General features: G+C 36.8%; 1 protein-coding gene across 1 annotated transcript in view; it reads right to left on the reverse strand.

The window, feature by feature from the left end:
• The window catches only part of CACNA2D1 (calcium channel, voltage-dependent, alpha 2/delta subunit 1), a 420,200-nt gene that overhangs the window by 166,752 nt on the left and 236,798 nt on the right, over positions 1–16,650 (reverse strand). The window contains exon 6 of the mRNA XM_009882926.1: positions 7,524–7,653. Within this exon, the coding sequence (XP_009881228.1) occupies positions 7,524–7,653 (130 nt within the window). The remainder of the gene's footprint in view (positions 1–7,523; positions 7,654–16,650) is intronic.

Here is a 16,650-nt window from a genome sequence, read left to right on the forward strand (position 1 = left end):
ATTGTAAGTGGTCTCTCTCTGACGGAATTTTATATTTCATTTCCCCAAGTTAAATGTTCTGATTTGATTTAAAATATTTAAAGTATAGTTCTATGGTGCAGAAGTACTTGAAGTATAAGCTGAGAAAACTCTTAAAAACAAATTACCAAGTAGAAAAGTAAAAATTAACATCTGCTATTTCCAACTTCAGGCAAATAACAAGAACAGTAAAAGTTAGATGTTATCAAAAATGTTTTAGACACAAACTACTATGTGATACAATTTTCCCCTTATGTTTCTAAATAAGAACCTATTTAAAAAAAAAAAAAGGTTAAATAAATAAATAAATATTCCAGGAAATAGGTTGTGTTAAGAGGTGTCATAAAGTTTTCAGTCACCTCCCACTCTAATACATAGCAAATAGGAATAAAATCAGTCAAAAGTTGTTTTTAAATGGCTAACTGGATTCATTTCAAACTTACTCAAGTTCAGCTGTAGAATATTTCAAAAGACTCACTTTCAGTAGAGATTTGTATTTAGAACATTACATTTTAATGAAAGTCTGGTATTAAATTTCTAAATTTACTTCTGATTATTATTTTTTTAATTTTATTTTACACAAACATTTTAAAAGTTTATTTAAAATGTTTAAGGTAAGACAACCCAGATCTGGAAGAGTACCTAGAATTATAACAGAAAGCAGTTTTATTTTAGATTTACCACTATTTTCCCATGAAGAACCTTCAGTTATGTTTAATAATTAGTCTTGGATAAGATTTCCAAACCAAAAAATATTCACAAATATTCAGACCTAGAATATAGTATTATAAGGTTCTTGTCATGCATCATTATCAGGCAGATTACTTTAAATCTACATTGCTAATTCCTTACTACAACTGGTATGTTCAAAATAACGCGAACCTAACCAATTCTATCTGTGGTGTCTGTATCATAAAAACCCAAGAATAGCGGGCAGATTATTATCTCTGTCCACACAGTTGAGACCTCTAAAAAGGACATACTGATACTGAGATCCAGCGCAACCTTGAGACTCGTATTGTCTTCAGGTCTGTGTCAAGGCTTCAAGCACGGAACCAAGCATACTACAATTTTCAAATAAGTCACATTTAAAGGGAAAAAAAGAAGTAATGCCTGCATATCACTGTCAGAGGGCATCTAGAATAGGCAGGATATTCGCCAGAAGGGACCAGAGTGGATTTCAGTTCTTGCTCTATACATTATTTCTGGTTTTGTCTCCTCAATAATCACCTGATATATTAACATTACAACAGTTCATGGGAAGGGAAGGAGAATAAAGCCTCTTACATAAACCACTAAATTACTGACATGGTCCTGCCTTTTCCTCTCTCTGGTACCACGGTTCTCATACCCCTCATGTCTCAACTTCAGCAGAAAAGTGAGCAGACACATATGCTACACAGATATCACAGTGTTCTATCCCTTATCTTCCCAGAATTGCTCTAACAAATGTATTGCCGTCAAATTTTTCTTTCAGCAAAAAAGTCAACGTCACGGCACAATTTCTTGGCTTTAACCTGCAGCGCTGTGTCCATCTGTAAGAACTCGGGAATCTTCCAAAATAACCTGGAGCAATGCAAAAACACTCTATGCTTGGTATTTTTTATTAGCTTTTGCTATCTAAAACTGGTATACAGGTTTAGTTTCTTTTGACAATACTTAATCTTTCAAAAGGGAATAAATTAAGCTTGGTTACCAGAGCACCTTTCTTTATCCTACCTTATTATCTTAAATTTTGATAATTTGAAACAGAAGTCATGATAAACTTGATGCCAGGTAAATATGCTAAGCCCATCCAATAAAACTAACATAATCCAAGTACCCAAATGCAAGTACCTCCTCATGATGGAGGATACTGTTCAAGTTTTTTGGCCTTCTGAACTCTGACAGAAACAAGCTTTTTCATCAAGTTCGAAAAGCTATTTCTTGCTGCTGCTTATTTAAATAGTTTTTCTTGAGAGACCTTTAGTAAGCTACCTGGGGGAAAAAAAATCGAAATTGTCAGAACACAAAAAGCAATACTGACCCTAGAGTTCTTTGCTTAAGCTTCTGCATCAGTATTTTCCTTCCAGGTTTAGTATTGAACCAACCAGGCAGTACTTAGGGACTTAGCTGCAACTAACATTTGCTTTATACTTACCCCAAGCCATAGTCTTTGGTATTTAAAACAAGCTGACACTGAAAATTCATTTAAAGGTCCACTTCACTCATTACATGTTTTCATAAATTACTTACTGATTAAAATCATTGAAAATATAGAAAAAAAAACAGAACAATAATCTCACATGCCATCTGCACGAGACATACATAATGATATAATCAAATCGCTGTTTCCAAATTTAAAGGTGTGAACTTGAGTCAGAGACTTGAAACAATAATTTTTCAACCCCAGTTGTAGTAAAGTAATGCTATTCATTTATACTTAAGAAACCATGGGAAAAATAGTTCTGAATAGCTTCAGTTTTTCAGCTATAACCAAAATATACCAAGAGCATGAATCTCAAAATATTTTGAACCAAGTACTTTAATCAATAAAACTGTCTTGCCTGTCTGTAATTGCTATTTAAACTAAATACAAAAACATGAAAAAAATTTATTGCAAGTTTAGTCTTCCAACAAATGATGCCAAAATATTTACACAACACTTTATCAATTCCTGAATAAATCTTATTTATTAGCCACACATAAGACCTTCCATGAATAAATGACAATGCACTTTTTCCTAGTTTTTTGAAGTTGGTTTGGGTATTTTGGGGGGAGTGTTTTTTTGTTTGGTTGGTTGGTTTGGTTTGGTTTGGGGAGGTTTTTTTGTTGGGATTTTTTTGTGGGGGGATATTCTCTCTCCCATGGTTTAATTTCCCAATATTTCTAAGTTTCTTCCCAAAGAATATTTCTTCCTTTCAAGCTCGTAGCCTGAGATACCCAAGAAGAAAGAAAATTCAGAATTTTCAGAAATTCAGAAAGGCAAGAAATTGTTCAATAGCACAAAAATTCCAGTCAGAGAGATAAAATTCTAGTCAAGATAAAAATCACTGTAGAATCAAAACTGAATTTTTCAAGTTATTCTTAAAAGTTTTGATTGCCCCCCAGTACTAGGCACTAGTATTTTAAAACACTTTATTAATAGCTGTATATTTGCAAATATGGTGCACCAATACAAATTGATGTCTACTACCAAACTTGCTATCAAAATAAAATACATCTTAGAAGATTTTAATGAGCAGAAAAATTTTTACTGCCATCCCAGTAAAAGGAGAGTATGAACAAACAGTATGTATATCTTATGCTCATTGAGCTATAAGAACCATCAATTAATTGTAATTCTATTTAAGACTGTTTTAATGACTTCTGAGCAGGGGAAGCCTTTTTTCCTTGCTGGTAGCTGTCCAAACAGATTCAAAGTGATGTCATCATGTTCAAGACACATTAACATCAACCTGACACTTTAATCAACTCTTCAATGCTAATCAAGTAGTGACAAGTGGAAGCAATTTATCAATTTCTGATTTAGAGGAAGTAAAGCAGGAGTACCCACTCACAAAAAAAAAAAAAAAAAAAGAGTCCTTGTTTGTGTGCTTTGCCTAACACCTTTCCTAAAACTGTAACACCAGTACAAACCTACATCTAGAGCAACCATTGCAGCAGATGGTACATGATACATCTCAGACAGTAAGGGCAATGTGTGGTGGTATCCACCAGGTAGATTGACCTCACTTGCCTTGTGTTGAGGTTTTCCTCTTACTTCTGGCCTGCACTTCCTATATTCTGTCTAGGGATAAGCAGGGTACAGTTTTAACAGGGATTTAGAAATAAGACTTCTGTTATTACTAACTGGAAATGCATGGCTAATTCCCAGTACATGTGATAGAAAGACGACCTGAGGGTCTCTTCTTTATTCAGCAACAGAATAATTTTATTTCAAAACCTAAATGGAACTCTTGAAAAATTCTGAATTAAAAGCCTTATTTGGGTCTCTTTTGTTAGGATTGCCCTCAACTGTGGTGGGACTGCAATCTTCAAAAACAGGCAAATCAATTAACTCACTAGACTTTTCCCAGTTTTGGCACCAGATACAGAGAGGAGAAAGCAAAAATAACTTCCATAGTAGTTTCTTACTGCAATCACATAAACCACAAAGTAATAACCTGGATGTAGTGAACGGATATTTCGTATGTTTTGTCTTGTATTTCTATGGTGAAATAAAAAGGACTACTTCACAAGTAGCTCATCACTATATTTCAAAATAAGCAAATCACTGTATGTATAGGAAGCCAAAGAATATTTTATAGCACATGCTTTTTTGTTTGTTTTGAATAGGTGGCACATCTTTAGAGAGTTACTGGCTAAACCAGTTTCCCAGTTTCAAAGGGATAAATGGAGGATAGATGCATGCATTCAGAATTTCATATGACAGAAATTTGATATTCGATTCATATTTTAAAACTCATAACTAACAACTGCAATAAAAATGAAACCTAAATAAAGAAGAAAAAATTGCCATATATAACATTGCTTAAGAGTCAGTGATTCTCAAATTTCCAGCTTCATACAGCAAAAAAATAATTAGCATGACAAAGCATGACCAACAGATGCAAGTGAAAATTCATATTTAGGAACACACGTGGCTCTAATTGTAATTGTCCCTCTCTCCAGGAGACAACAGCCTTCCACTTTAAAATGCAACAGAAGTGAGGTGCAATCTCAAGTAAGACTAGGCAAGTCAAATATCTAGTCATTGAAACCTGTCCTGTGAGATCCAAAGACAAATTGTTTATTTCTCTCAACATTCAACGAAACATATACAATAAGGGGGGGGCGGGGGAAATGAAACCTGCTTTCCAAGGTGTAACTCAGTCCAAACAAGCTGGCTTCCAAGCAATAAAAAGTTGTAAACTTTGTCTCATCCACTGTTTCTCAGAAGGATTTGTTGTAATACCTGTTTTGTAAATGTTCCCTAGCAGACTGTGATGTAGTCAAGGAATTGCAGATTTATTGCAAACTACTTTCAAAGCATACAACTGTTCCCTACAATAGTGGGCACTGAAACCTCTATTAAGCAGTGACAGTTTAGCTCATGTGCACAGGAAGAAAAATGACAACAGTGTTCAAGATCCGTTATCACTCTTTCTAGGGTTATAAAAATTTCTTGCAGATAATATTGCTTGTGAAAAGAAAATTAAACTCTAGTTTTGGAAATCTGTGGGTGAATAACTACGTTCCAATCTCTCACTGTGTTTCAGATGACACATGAACTTTGTTACTGTAAAATACACCTGGTGATGATTTTGTGTTTATTGACATGAAATCTGTGATTTTTAGGTATTCTCAAGCTGTTATCTCTGAAAGCATCATAGAATCATAGAACAGTTTAGGTTGGACGGGACCTTGAAGATCATCGAGTCCCAACCTCCCTGCCATGGGCAGGGACACCTCCCAGCAGACCAGGTTGCTCAAAGCCCCATCCAGCCTGACCTTGAACCCCTCCAGGGATGGGGCAGCCACAGCTTCTCTGGGCAACCTGTTCCAGTGCCTTACCACCCTTAAAGTGAAAAATTTCTTCCTAATATCTATTCTAAATCTACCCTCTTCCAGTTTGAAGCCACAACCCCTTGTCCTATCACTACATGCCCTTGTAAAGAGTCCCTCCCCAGCTCTCCTGTAGGCCCCCTTTAGGTACTGGAAGGCAGCAATGAAGTCTCCCAGGAACCTTCTCTTCTCCAGGCTGAACAACCCCAACTTTGTCAGCCTGTCCTCATAGGAGAGGGGCTTCAGACCTCTTATCATCTTCGTGGCCCTCCTCTGGACCAGCTCCAACAGGTCCATGTCTTTCCTATGTTGGGGTCTCCAGAGTGGGACACAGTGCTCCATGTGGGGTCTCACCAGGGTGAGACTAAGAACGTATTCTACCTAATTGTCAGATAACTTTTTGTTTTCATGGCAGGTTTTCACAAGATAAGGGACAACCACTACTGCTGATGCAGAATTACGGTCCTCCCTGTAATTTTCTAGGCTTCTGCATCCCTGGTAATTAATATGGTAGCCAAACCCAAAGAATCATGAATTTCTCATGAAATGAGAGAGCTGCATTGCACATGCAGCTCCCTCTCTCAAATAATGTACATTTCTGTCTGTCATTATAATTTTATTAGATACTTAAGTTGTACCTTTCCTAATGAAGTCATAGCCTGTCTTCTTTTTTAGGTTAACGGGCTGTATAGTAACGTTAACAAGCATGTATTTTAAAGGGACATAAGTGTCCTTAGGAATACCATCTAAAATGTTAAATTCAACAAAACAACAAAACATATTAGTGTTATGATGACAACCTCATATCAAAGTTCACATGGTGTATAAAAATAGCATAACGGAGGCAAGTTTTTGTAACATTTTAACAGCAAAGTATCAATTCTCTTCAAACAAAAACTAAGGAAATGGCCTATCTCTTCCCTGTAATCCTGCAATTAAGGTGCACTTTACCACTTATTAAAGCCAGAATCCCAAAATAATCCTCTAGGTCTGTCAGTCAAGCACACCATATAAGAATACGAGCTACTATGATTCTTCCCCCCATCATACTGACATTTCCATTTTCATCCCTGTGTCATTTATATAAGCTGCACACAACCGTGGCCATGAATTTTAAAGAGCTCAGGTCACATTAGGGTCTCTTTCCTCTTGATGAGATTTTGAAAGAGGAGAAAGACTCCATACTTGAAATTAGAACCCTAAATTAGAAAAATACCTTAAAAATACAGATCCTATTTCATTTCTCTTCCCCTTTCTAAAAATATGCAGCCATTTTGAATGCTGAAATATCTTTATTGGATAATGATTTTTTCCTGATGATGCTCACAGAAAAAGATAAGTTATTTTCATCTTGAAATACAACTTAAATACTTACTTTTGAAATACAATTAAAGAATACTAAGCAGTATATGCATATTTTTATATATATATTATGTTTTACATAGTTTAGAAAGAATTTATTCAAATTCTCTGCTAAAGTCTGTTACAGCAATTCTGGAATTGCATTGCATGTAATATAAGCACTACCATCTCGCACAGCATGTTATTTGCCTGAACCGTATTTTGGGACACACAAAAATCTTTTCAGTACTCATCTCTGCCTGAGGCCAAAACCATGTAAAGAAGAGCTGTCAAGAATAGTTTGTATTAAATGAGAACACAGCATAGAGAAAGAATGGATCAAAAAGTTATAATATGTAAGAGTTTTGTTTCACCTCCAATTCCATTTCTGAAACTCAGATCCAATCCCAATGGATCTCTCTAACTATGGCTCTTACTAATTCGTAAGATGAAACATATGCCTAATAGATCACATCTCTGAAGTACTATTGAAAGAAGAAAAAAAACAGAGAGTAACAGCAAATCTGTACTAACAATGGAGATGGAAATTATGTTTGGAGGTTATTTGTTTTTAAGAATGGGACACAAATAATAAGCTTAGTCTTAAAAGAAAATCTCTTTGTTCATGTGCTACTTACAGCCTTCATAAATATCTGTTGGTATGTGGACTGCTGCATGTTGGTAAGAAGTTTGCCGTCGGAAAACAGGATCTTCTTCAAATACTGGCCTGATTCTCTGGCTGCCAGATTCAGTGTCGTTCTTTTCAGGCTTTTAAAAGAAAGACATGTAAAGGGCAAAATATTACAAAGTATCCTAAACCACATTTGCCTTCACATTTGCCTCTTTTTACATAACAGGCTCCTTTCTTTTGTAGCTAAGATTTTGTATTTGCGTATAAACACACTTACTTGCTCCAGGTTCAGAAATATTTATGTATACTTTATTTTGAATTATGAGGTACCCAATGCAATTCAATGAAATGAAAAGCTACAAAAGAAAAGTGAAAGCCTAACACCTTACACACCTAAACTTCGTAAGTGCATGGAATTTTTACACCCATAATGCAAGGCAAATACTTTACCTTTTATTACATGTAATAATTTGTACCAAATCATAAATACTGTATATCTTTTTTTTTCCATTCCATAGATTATATAGTAAATCACAAATCATAAAATGATACCACTAATATACATGTCATAAATAAATTTTTGAGAAACGGTGGTACACATTCAGACAAAGAAAGGAAATTAAGCCTTCTTAGAATTTCTGTTTGACACAGGTTTTGTTTATTTGTTTGTTTTAATAATAAGTCTCGATGAAATCTTGTACTCTCCTGGTTACAGCTGCCTGGGTGCAAAGGTTCCCAAACACTCAGGCGCTCACCACCACCACCACCACCACCTCCTGTCCTCTCTCTCACCTGTCTGCACCCCAGCTTCTTGATTCCTTCCCATTCACTCGGTCATCTGAACTAGTTTTTAAAAATTTTGAAAAGCAGAGGCTTTTTCTAATTCAGCTACAAAAATGCCATGAAGCATGGAAACCAAGGAGGCGGTGCAGGCCAAAGGGGACATTGCAATGCCTTCACCTGGCTCAGCTGCAGCTGGAACAGGAGGCCCCGTGGCACGAGTAGGCTGCCGCTTAAATCAGTAATGTATCAACTGTGATACTGAATGGTTACTCAGGCCAGCAACTGTAGGCAATTATAATGATATTTTGAATACTACAGAGTCATCAGTTTTTGAAAATGTGTTATGCTTGAAAAACGGTGCTAACGAAGCCCCTGTCTGGTCCGGCAGGCAGGTGTGTGCCGAAGCTATTCTTTACATACCACCAATGTGTCTTATCCCCTGTCAAAGTATAGACAGCTAAATTTTAACTTACTCAGAAATTAATCTAATTAAACTTTATATGTTTCCTCCTGCTTCATGACAGGGTTACAGACAAATTTTGTACCTAGTATAGGTTCAAATGTTGCCTGAAGTAAACAGCAGTCTCAGATGGGTTTCAAGGAGGTGGTTTCCTTTGGAAACACAAAAGGCAGAACTCATCTAACCTTTGACATCCGTGGGTTTCAACAACATAACAGTGTTGAGCTCATCACCCCAGGCTGCCTTCCTAGGCAGTGAAGAGAAATGGGCATTTTTAGAGTGCAATTCATCTCATCTCAATTAGACACCTATTTTCCCGTGACATGAATCATGCCTTAGAATTGCCTCCTTCTTTCCATTGACTATAAAGGGAGCCCTAGGGCAATTAGCCTAGATGAAGTCTGCAACACAGCTGTCTAGAATTAGGTGCGATGAATGTCACAATACAAGTTTATTAAACCTGTGGAAGAAAAAAAGGTGGGTACTAATTTTGACTACTTTTACACAGCATGGCTACTACTATATTTTATGCTAAGAAGTTAAACTTATTACTTTGTACTTAACTCAACTCTGGTGGATGAGACAGAAAGGAACACGTAAGTCCTGAGATTCAAGTAAGGGATGATCTTTTTTCTTTAATCAAATGTATTACCAGGTAAAATCCAGGTATATCATGGCATTAAATAATCTAAGTTGATAAAGTGTATAAATTACCTAAAAACATTCTTCTCCTTGGAACACCTAAGACCAAATGATGCCTTTTACTTCCACATGTGTGGTATTATTTTCATTAATAGTTCTAGCGGGCTCAATGACCTGCTGTTATGGAGGTTGCCAGAGGACTTCTTAATATCATACTTTTGCATTTAGATGCTTTTAAGACAGTAGTATTTTAGTTTTGAATGTGGATTAGAAAAGCAGCAAATACTTGTACAATGCAGCCTGAAATGTTTTGATCCAGCACACCACTCAATAAATCTACCAGAAAGTAAAACCATGTATTGGATCTGGCTGGAATGGAGTTAATTTTCCCCATAGCAGCCCTCATAGTGCTGTCCTTTGTGTTTGTAGCTAGAAAGGTGTTGATAACACCCCAGTGTGTTGGCTGCCATTGAGCATTGCTCGCACAGCATCAAGGCTGTCTTCCCAAATGCCTCCTTGAATGGCAAGCAAGCCAGGGGTGGGCAAGAGGCTGGGAGGGGACATAGCCAGGACAGCCGACGCAAGCTGTCCAAAACCAAAAAAAGCCCTCTTCAGCTATGCTTTTCTCAATTTCATCGATTCACCTGCTCCAGCTGAACTTTATTTTATGTTTACACCTACTGCCTTGATGGAGGGCAGTGGATCTATCAGAACTACATAAAATAACCTAGAAGCTTTTGCATCCCAATTGTTGACTTTTCCCAGGAGTGTTTTGAGATGTACAACTCTGATATTGAAACAATGCATCTATCTGCTCCCCAAAACCCTGAGGCACCAAATGACAAAATCCTTTAAAATGTCCGTAGTTTCCTTCACAGAGGATTATTTTTTCTATTAAATCTACAGGTGTCTGTGCTGGTGCTGCATGCAACAGGCAAGTATCAGAAGCATTACAGGCAAATTAGCATTGCAAATAAACATTGCACCACCTCTTTACCAGCAAGACTAGTGCTGTGCTTTACACATCCGATGTTTATAGGGGATCCTTCTATATAAAGTAAAAGCTATTTATTTTTCATTTGCCAAATTTATGAATTTCAAGTAACCTACATCTAAATTAGGGAAAAAAAAAAAAAAAAAGATTAAAAAGGAAGACCTCAATGTTAATTATTTTAGTCTGGTATTTCTATCAAAAGCCTGACAGATTGTGGCATTGGTTGGTACAGTTTTAATACCCGTTTAAACTTTGTTTTCAAGAAAGTAGCAAATCACATATTTTGAAGGAAAGTAATCCAGCATGTGAATATAATTAAAATCCAACTCCAACCAATTTCTCTCTCAAGTCAGGAGCTGAAATGCAATCAATACTGGCACCGGAAAATCCCACAGGAGATAGTGGCTGAAGATTAATTTTCTATCTATTCAAACCTGGCCTTCACTTATTGAATTACATTGTTACCTACCACTGACAGTCAGCAAAATAACTCACTCATTTCTCTGCAATGAATCTCCAGACCAATTTCTCCCTCCCTTGTGAGGCAGATAAAATCCATTTCTCTTTTCAGTTCACATTTGTGCCACTTTAAGGCTTTCTTTTTTTTTTTTTTTTTTAACAAATAAAGTATTTTTTTTGTGTGCGTGTCTCCTGTTCACCATCAGACTAAAGGGAAATTGATATAGCTGCTAAAATTCAGGTAAAGTGGGTTCTTCTGTAGCTGTTCTTTATGATCTTGGATAAATCACTTTTTAGTATGATCTAAAATAAACTGGAGGTTAATTTCTGGTTTTTTGGAAGCCAAATACATAGCAGAAATAATGCCACTTCTCTCTCACGGTCTTTGTGACTAGAAATTAATCTATGTACATGAGGTAACTGGAAGCTTTATGCCCAGAAGTATCACTGAAAGATGCATATAAAAAAGCAAACAACCACTAAACCAAAATGAAACAAGGTCACTTCCAGAAATTCTGACGTAGTTTAGCTGCCCATTTCACTGCAGCCAAATGTATCCCAATTCCTTTCTACAGCATTCAATTACTTTTCATCATCATAAAATGAGGAAGACAAGTGGGGTTTGTATCCCTTCCTAGTAAATAAAATAAGAAATATTTTTTTTCCACAAATATAAAACTTATTGGTTTTTGCTTCCTGCAGCTGCTGAAAACTGAAGATCAGAAAACTGATACTAATTAAAAAAAAAAAACAAAACAAAACCAAAAACCTGATACTAATTAAAAAAATATACCATCAATGAAACACACAAAAAACCCACAACCAAACTGAAGCAATCTTCAGTTGTTTTCTGAAGGCAGACTCTTCTCAGGAGCAATGTAGAAGTTGCTCAAAGAATCAGAACAGATTTAGCCTCAGGACAAAAGAATAAAAGGTAGTTTTCTTCTTTTAATTCCTGAACTGATATCCAGCAAGAAACAATGGCACCCGCCTGCTTTCATACTTATGTAAAATAGAAAGGAATTGGTTGCTAGTATTTTCCATTGCCCTGGTATCTAGAGACTGTGTTTTGCATAAAACCTCGCTGTCCCTATCAATGCCATTTTAGAGAATGAATGTGGAGACGGAATTAGAATAATTACGGTTTTAGGGTCATCAAAATTCTTGCTCTGTCATTCCTTTCAGTCTTTCCTTGCAGATTTCCAAAAGTTTTATATTTTCATCTCTGTGTTTCTGCCCTTTTTTGATTTCTGAATATCTGTTGACATTTCTAAATGTAAAATTTTAAACAATTGAATCTCGGTGCCTTTGCTTCTTTTAGTCCACTCCCTGACCTACTCTGTACAAATGAATGCTATCATACACAAAAGAAGCATCCATTTTTTCCTATGCCTGGTTCCTTACTCAAAACAAGTTTTGCTGTTTTGTTGGTTTTTTTTTTCTCCCTGAGGAAAGTAATCCAGCAGAACTACATACACAGCCCCTCCAACGCTGCTTGTGGCCCCCTTGAAAATTTACAGCTGGAACTGACGGGGAGAATAAAATGAAATGTCGCTTGAAGCACACGGCTCAGCAATACGCCTGCAGCAAGCTAAGGATGGGAACGGCTCTTCTAAGGACAAGATATAGGGAAGTTAGTTTTGAAGAGGTAGCTAGAATGCATTTCGAATAGCTACAGCACTTTCATAGCATTTTAGATAATGTCACGAGTGCCTTGCCTTCTGATAACTTTTTCTATTTCTTTTTTGATAGATGTGATTTTCCAGCTGTGAGAAAACTGTCGAGCGTTTTTAGGTGGTTGTGACAGAACTGCAAACAGTTTACTTCATTTTTGGTTTTGTGTCAGTGGGAGATTGCGGTCTTCATTCAGCTACCCTAAGATTTTAAGTAAAGTGACATCCTTCTGTCTACTCTTAGGGACAAAACTCAATCAAAACAGTTATAAATAAAATAAGGAAACAGATGGCTCAGGACTTAAATATTTTTACTTTATCTGTTAGACAACAGAGATGTGTTAAATATAAGAATCATAGAACCACAAAATGGTTTGGGTCAGAAGGGACCTTAAAGATCATCTAGTCCCAACCCCCTGCCATGGGCAGGGACACCTCCCACCAGACCAGGTTGCTCAAAGCCCCATCCAGCCTGGCCTTCAACACCACCAGGGATGGGGCAGCAACAACTTTCCTGGGCAATTTGTTCCAGTGCTTCACCACTCTCAAAGTGAAAAATTTCTTCCTAATATCTACTCTAAATCTACTTTTTTCCAGTTTGAAGCCATTCCCCCTCATTGTATCACTACACGCCCTTGTAAAAAGTCCCTCTCTAGCCTTCTTGTAGATGCCCTTCAGATACTGGAAGGTTGCTGTGTCCCTGGAGTCTTCTCTTCTCCAGGCTGAAAAACCCCAAATCTCTCAGCCTGTCTTCATGAGAGGTACTCCCACACTCTGATCATCTTCGTGATCCTTCTCTGGACCCGCTCCAACAGGTCCATGTCCTTCTTATATTGAGGGCTTGAACATCTTATATTGATGGGCACAAGCCTGAACATAGGAAGTTCCATCTTAACATGAGGAGAAACTTCTTTACTTTGAGAGTAGGGGAGCACTGGAACAGGCTGCCCAGAGAGGTTGTGGAGTCTCTGACTCTGGAGACATTCAAAACCCGCCTGGACGCCGTCCTGTGCAATCTGTTGTGGGTGACTTGCTCTGGCAGGGGGGTTGGACTAGATGATCTCCAGAAGTCCCTTCCAACCCTGACCATGCTGTGATTCGGTGAGGGCTCCAGAGCTGGATGCAGTACTCCAGATGGGGTCTCACAAGGGTGGAGTAGAGGGGCAGAATCACTTCTGTTGACCTACTGGCCATGTTTCTTTTGACGCAGCCCAGGATATGGTTGGCCTTCTGGGCTGCAAGCATATATTGCCAGCTCATGTTGAGTTTCTCATGCAATGTGTTTATATTCATACATAAAAACATAAGAATATATATATAGGGTCTGAGTAGCTTCAGAAAATAGGGAAAAAGATTTCTGTTTGCAACTGTCAGTGTGTCATGCTCAAGTGACATCTATTTAAAATATATACGAGTTGTTTTCAGTGCTTTTAGTGTTTCCATATGTTTCTAATGTATCTGTTGGTTGCTGGATGTCAGTAAGAAAAATAATGAAACTCTAGATTGAGTCTTTATTTAAAAAAAAAATAAAAATCTTTTATAGCAGCCATTTTGTTTTCAATATTCTGCCAACTGAATAACTTTCGTATGTATCAAATATAGACTCAAATTCATTAAAAAGCTTTTATTTGCCTCTTAAGATATTTTTTCTCAGTGCAAACTATCTTTTGTTATTAACCATTTCTATACATGTACTTACAGACTTGTCCCTGTCTACTGTACACACAACTGTATTATTTTTTTTATGCATGGTTCAAAACCCACTCTATGCATTCATTTATCTGACCTTCATGGTTCACAGCTTCTGATCAGAACTTTTCAATACACACAAAATTATTATATGTCCCAAATATAATATTGTTGGGGTTTTTTTTGTATCCCAACCTATTCACAAAATTCACTGCATCATGAGTTTAGTTTCATGAATAAATGAATCTTTGATGTAATTTATTTATCAAATGTAAGGACTTGGAAGTCTGGGGACAGACTTTTTAGTAGGGTTTGTTGTGATAGGACAAGGGATAACGGTTTTAAACTAAGAGAGGGTACATTTAGACTAGATATAAGGAAGAAATTTTTACAATGAGGGTGGTGAAACACTGGCATAGTTTTCCCAGAGAGGTGGTAGATGCCCCATCCCTGGCGACATTCAAGGTCAGGTTGGAGGGGGCTCTGAGCAACCTGTTCCAGTTGAAGATGTTCCTGCTTATTGCAGGGGGGTTGGACTAGATGACCTTTAAAGGTCCCTTCCAGCCCAAACTATGCTATGATTCTATGAAAATTTGGTCTCTTGTAGCATTTCAGTGAATTACATTTTTGAGAAACAGAAGAAAAGGACTGAGTTTTCCTAATTTCTTCAGATAGAGAGAGTTTCAAAACAGAAATTCAAGCTTCTGGAAATCATCTTCCATTTGAAAGAGTTGACATTACACCTACGAGTGTGCTTAAATACCATGACTCAGGGAGTTATAGTTCCTTGTATAATATAACTATTTTCTTAATTTCTGACAAAAAGGAACATTAAGAAGATATAAGGAGTCGTTTGGCAATAAGCTAAAAAAAAAACCCACCTTAAGATGAGAAGATAGTAATAAAGGAATGAATGAAAACTATAACAGCAATTGTTTTGAATTTCTAATGATTATAACAGCATTTTATCACCCATGTTATGAGAAAAAACTCTAAAAAGACTGATACTATTTTTAATTTGAGTCATATCCACAGGACCTGTCCTTGCATTTTGTAGCTATGGCTTACAAATCATTAACTAAATACTGAGGCAAAGAAGGCACCAAGTACCTCATCTTCACTATGTCCTTAGCCACAAGGTCCCCTTTCCATTAAGAAGCTTCTTTAGCTTTCCTTCTGATATCAGTGTACTTAAAGAAGCTCATCTTGTCCCTCAGCAATACAAACCCCAGCTGAAGTTTGACTTTCCTAATTCTATGCCTTCCATCCTTGAGGCTTCAGGCAATACCTCCATAACCCTCCTGGGTTGCACATCCGGATCAGGAATTCAGGAGTCATGATGTGTAACCACACCTAAAGCTCTCAACTTGTTTCTCTTCTATATGGGGTGATGGCCTGGGAAAACTCAGCAGTTTAGGACTAGGGTGTTGACCCTAGCGATTTCTCTGCCTTCTTTTAAGACATCATGTATTGGACAGAACTGCCTACTTCAGTGCTGCCTTTGATAGTGGTTTGACTGGCTAAAATGATGCCATTAGACAACACTAGGAATATTGGAATAAAAACACGTCTTACTTTAGCTAATAAAAATGTCACAAGGAGTTCAAAAAAGTCCAGTGAATTATTAAAAAAAAAAAAAACCACCTTTAAAATCGATAACCTCCTTCAAATTATTGTAGTCACACCCCACTAAGTACTCAAACATAAGTAATAAAATAAAATAAAAATATCCATTGTTGACAGAAGTCCCACAGAATACTAGGTCATCTACAATTTTGAGACCAAAATGTACTCTGGATTATTTAAATTTTTCATACATCATTCAATTACATTTCAAACTAGAGACTGTTCTACTCTTATTGGAATAAATTACACTGCCTACCTTTTACCACCCTCACATCTGATTAAAGATCATATCCCTGGAGAATAAGAACTGTTAAATCATCTTAATGCTACATTGGGAATTAGTTATAATACCTACTGAATGTGAACATTTAATTAATTTGATTTTTTCATCTGCTGCAGTTGTCTTTGCCATGCTTTTCTAAGCCATCAACTGATCCCGTTTCACAGCACATTCTTATCTTCAGTCATACTGATTAGGTCCAGATTTTGTACATCCTGTAGCATACTAATTGGTTATTGCTCTTTCTTCTTTATTTGTACCATCTTCCATGTCAATAACAACATTAATAACAGTAAAGCCCTGCTTTGAGAAGGAAGTTGGACTACATGACCTCCAGAAGCCCTCCTAATCTAATTTTTTCCGTGATTCTCTGAGTTAACACTAATGGGCCTCAAAACACTACATAAACATCACTCACTATTTCATGTTCAAATAAATATAATGCAGCTTTTCACTAATTAAATGCCAGCTGTATCTAGGTAGATAAAAGTAGTAAGCAACACTAAGCCACACACTGACCTTTGTGTT

The sequence above is a fragment of the Charadrius vociferus genome, unplaced genomic scaffold (assembly GCF_000708025.1).
Source record: "Charadrius vociferus isolate BGI_N301 unplaced genomic scaffold, ASM70802v2 scaffold32, whole genome shotgun sequence".
In the NCBI taxonomy this organism is placed as follows: domain Eukaryota; kingdom Metazoa; phylum Chordata; class Aves; order Charadriiformes; family Charadriidae; genus Charadrius; species Charadrius vociferus.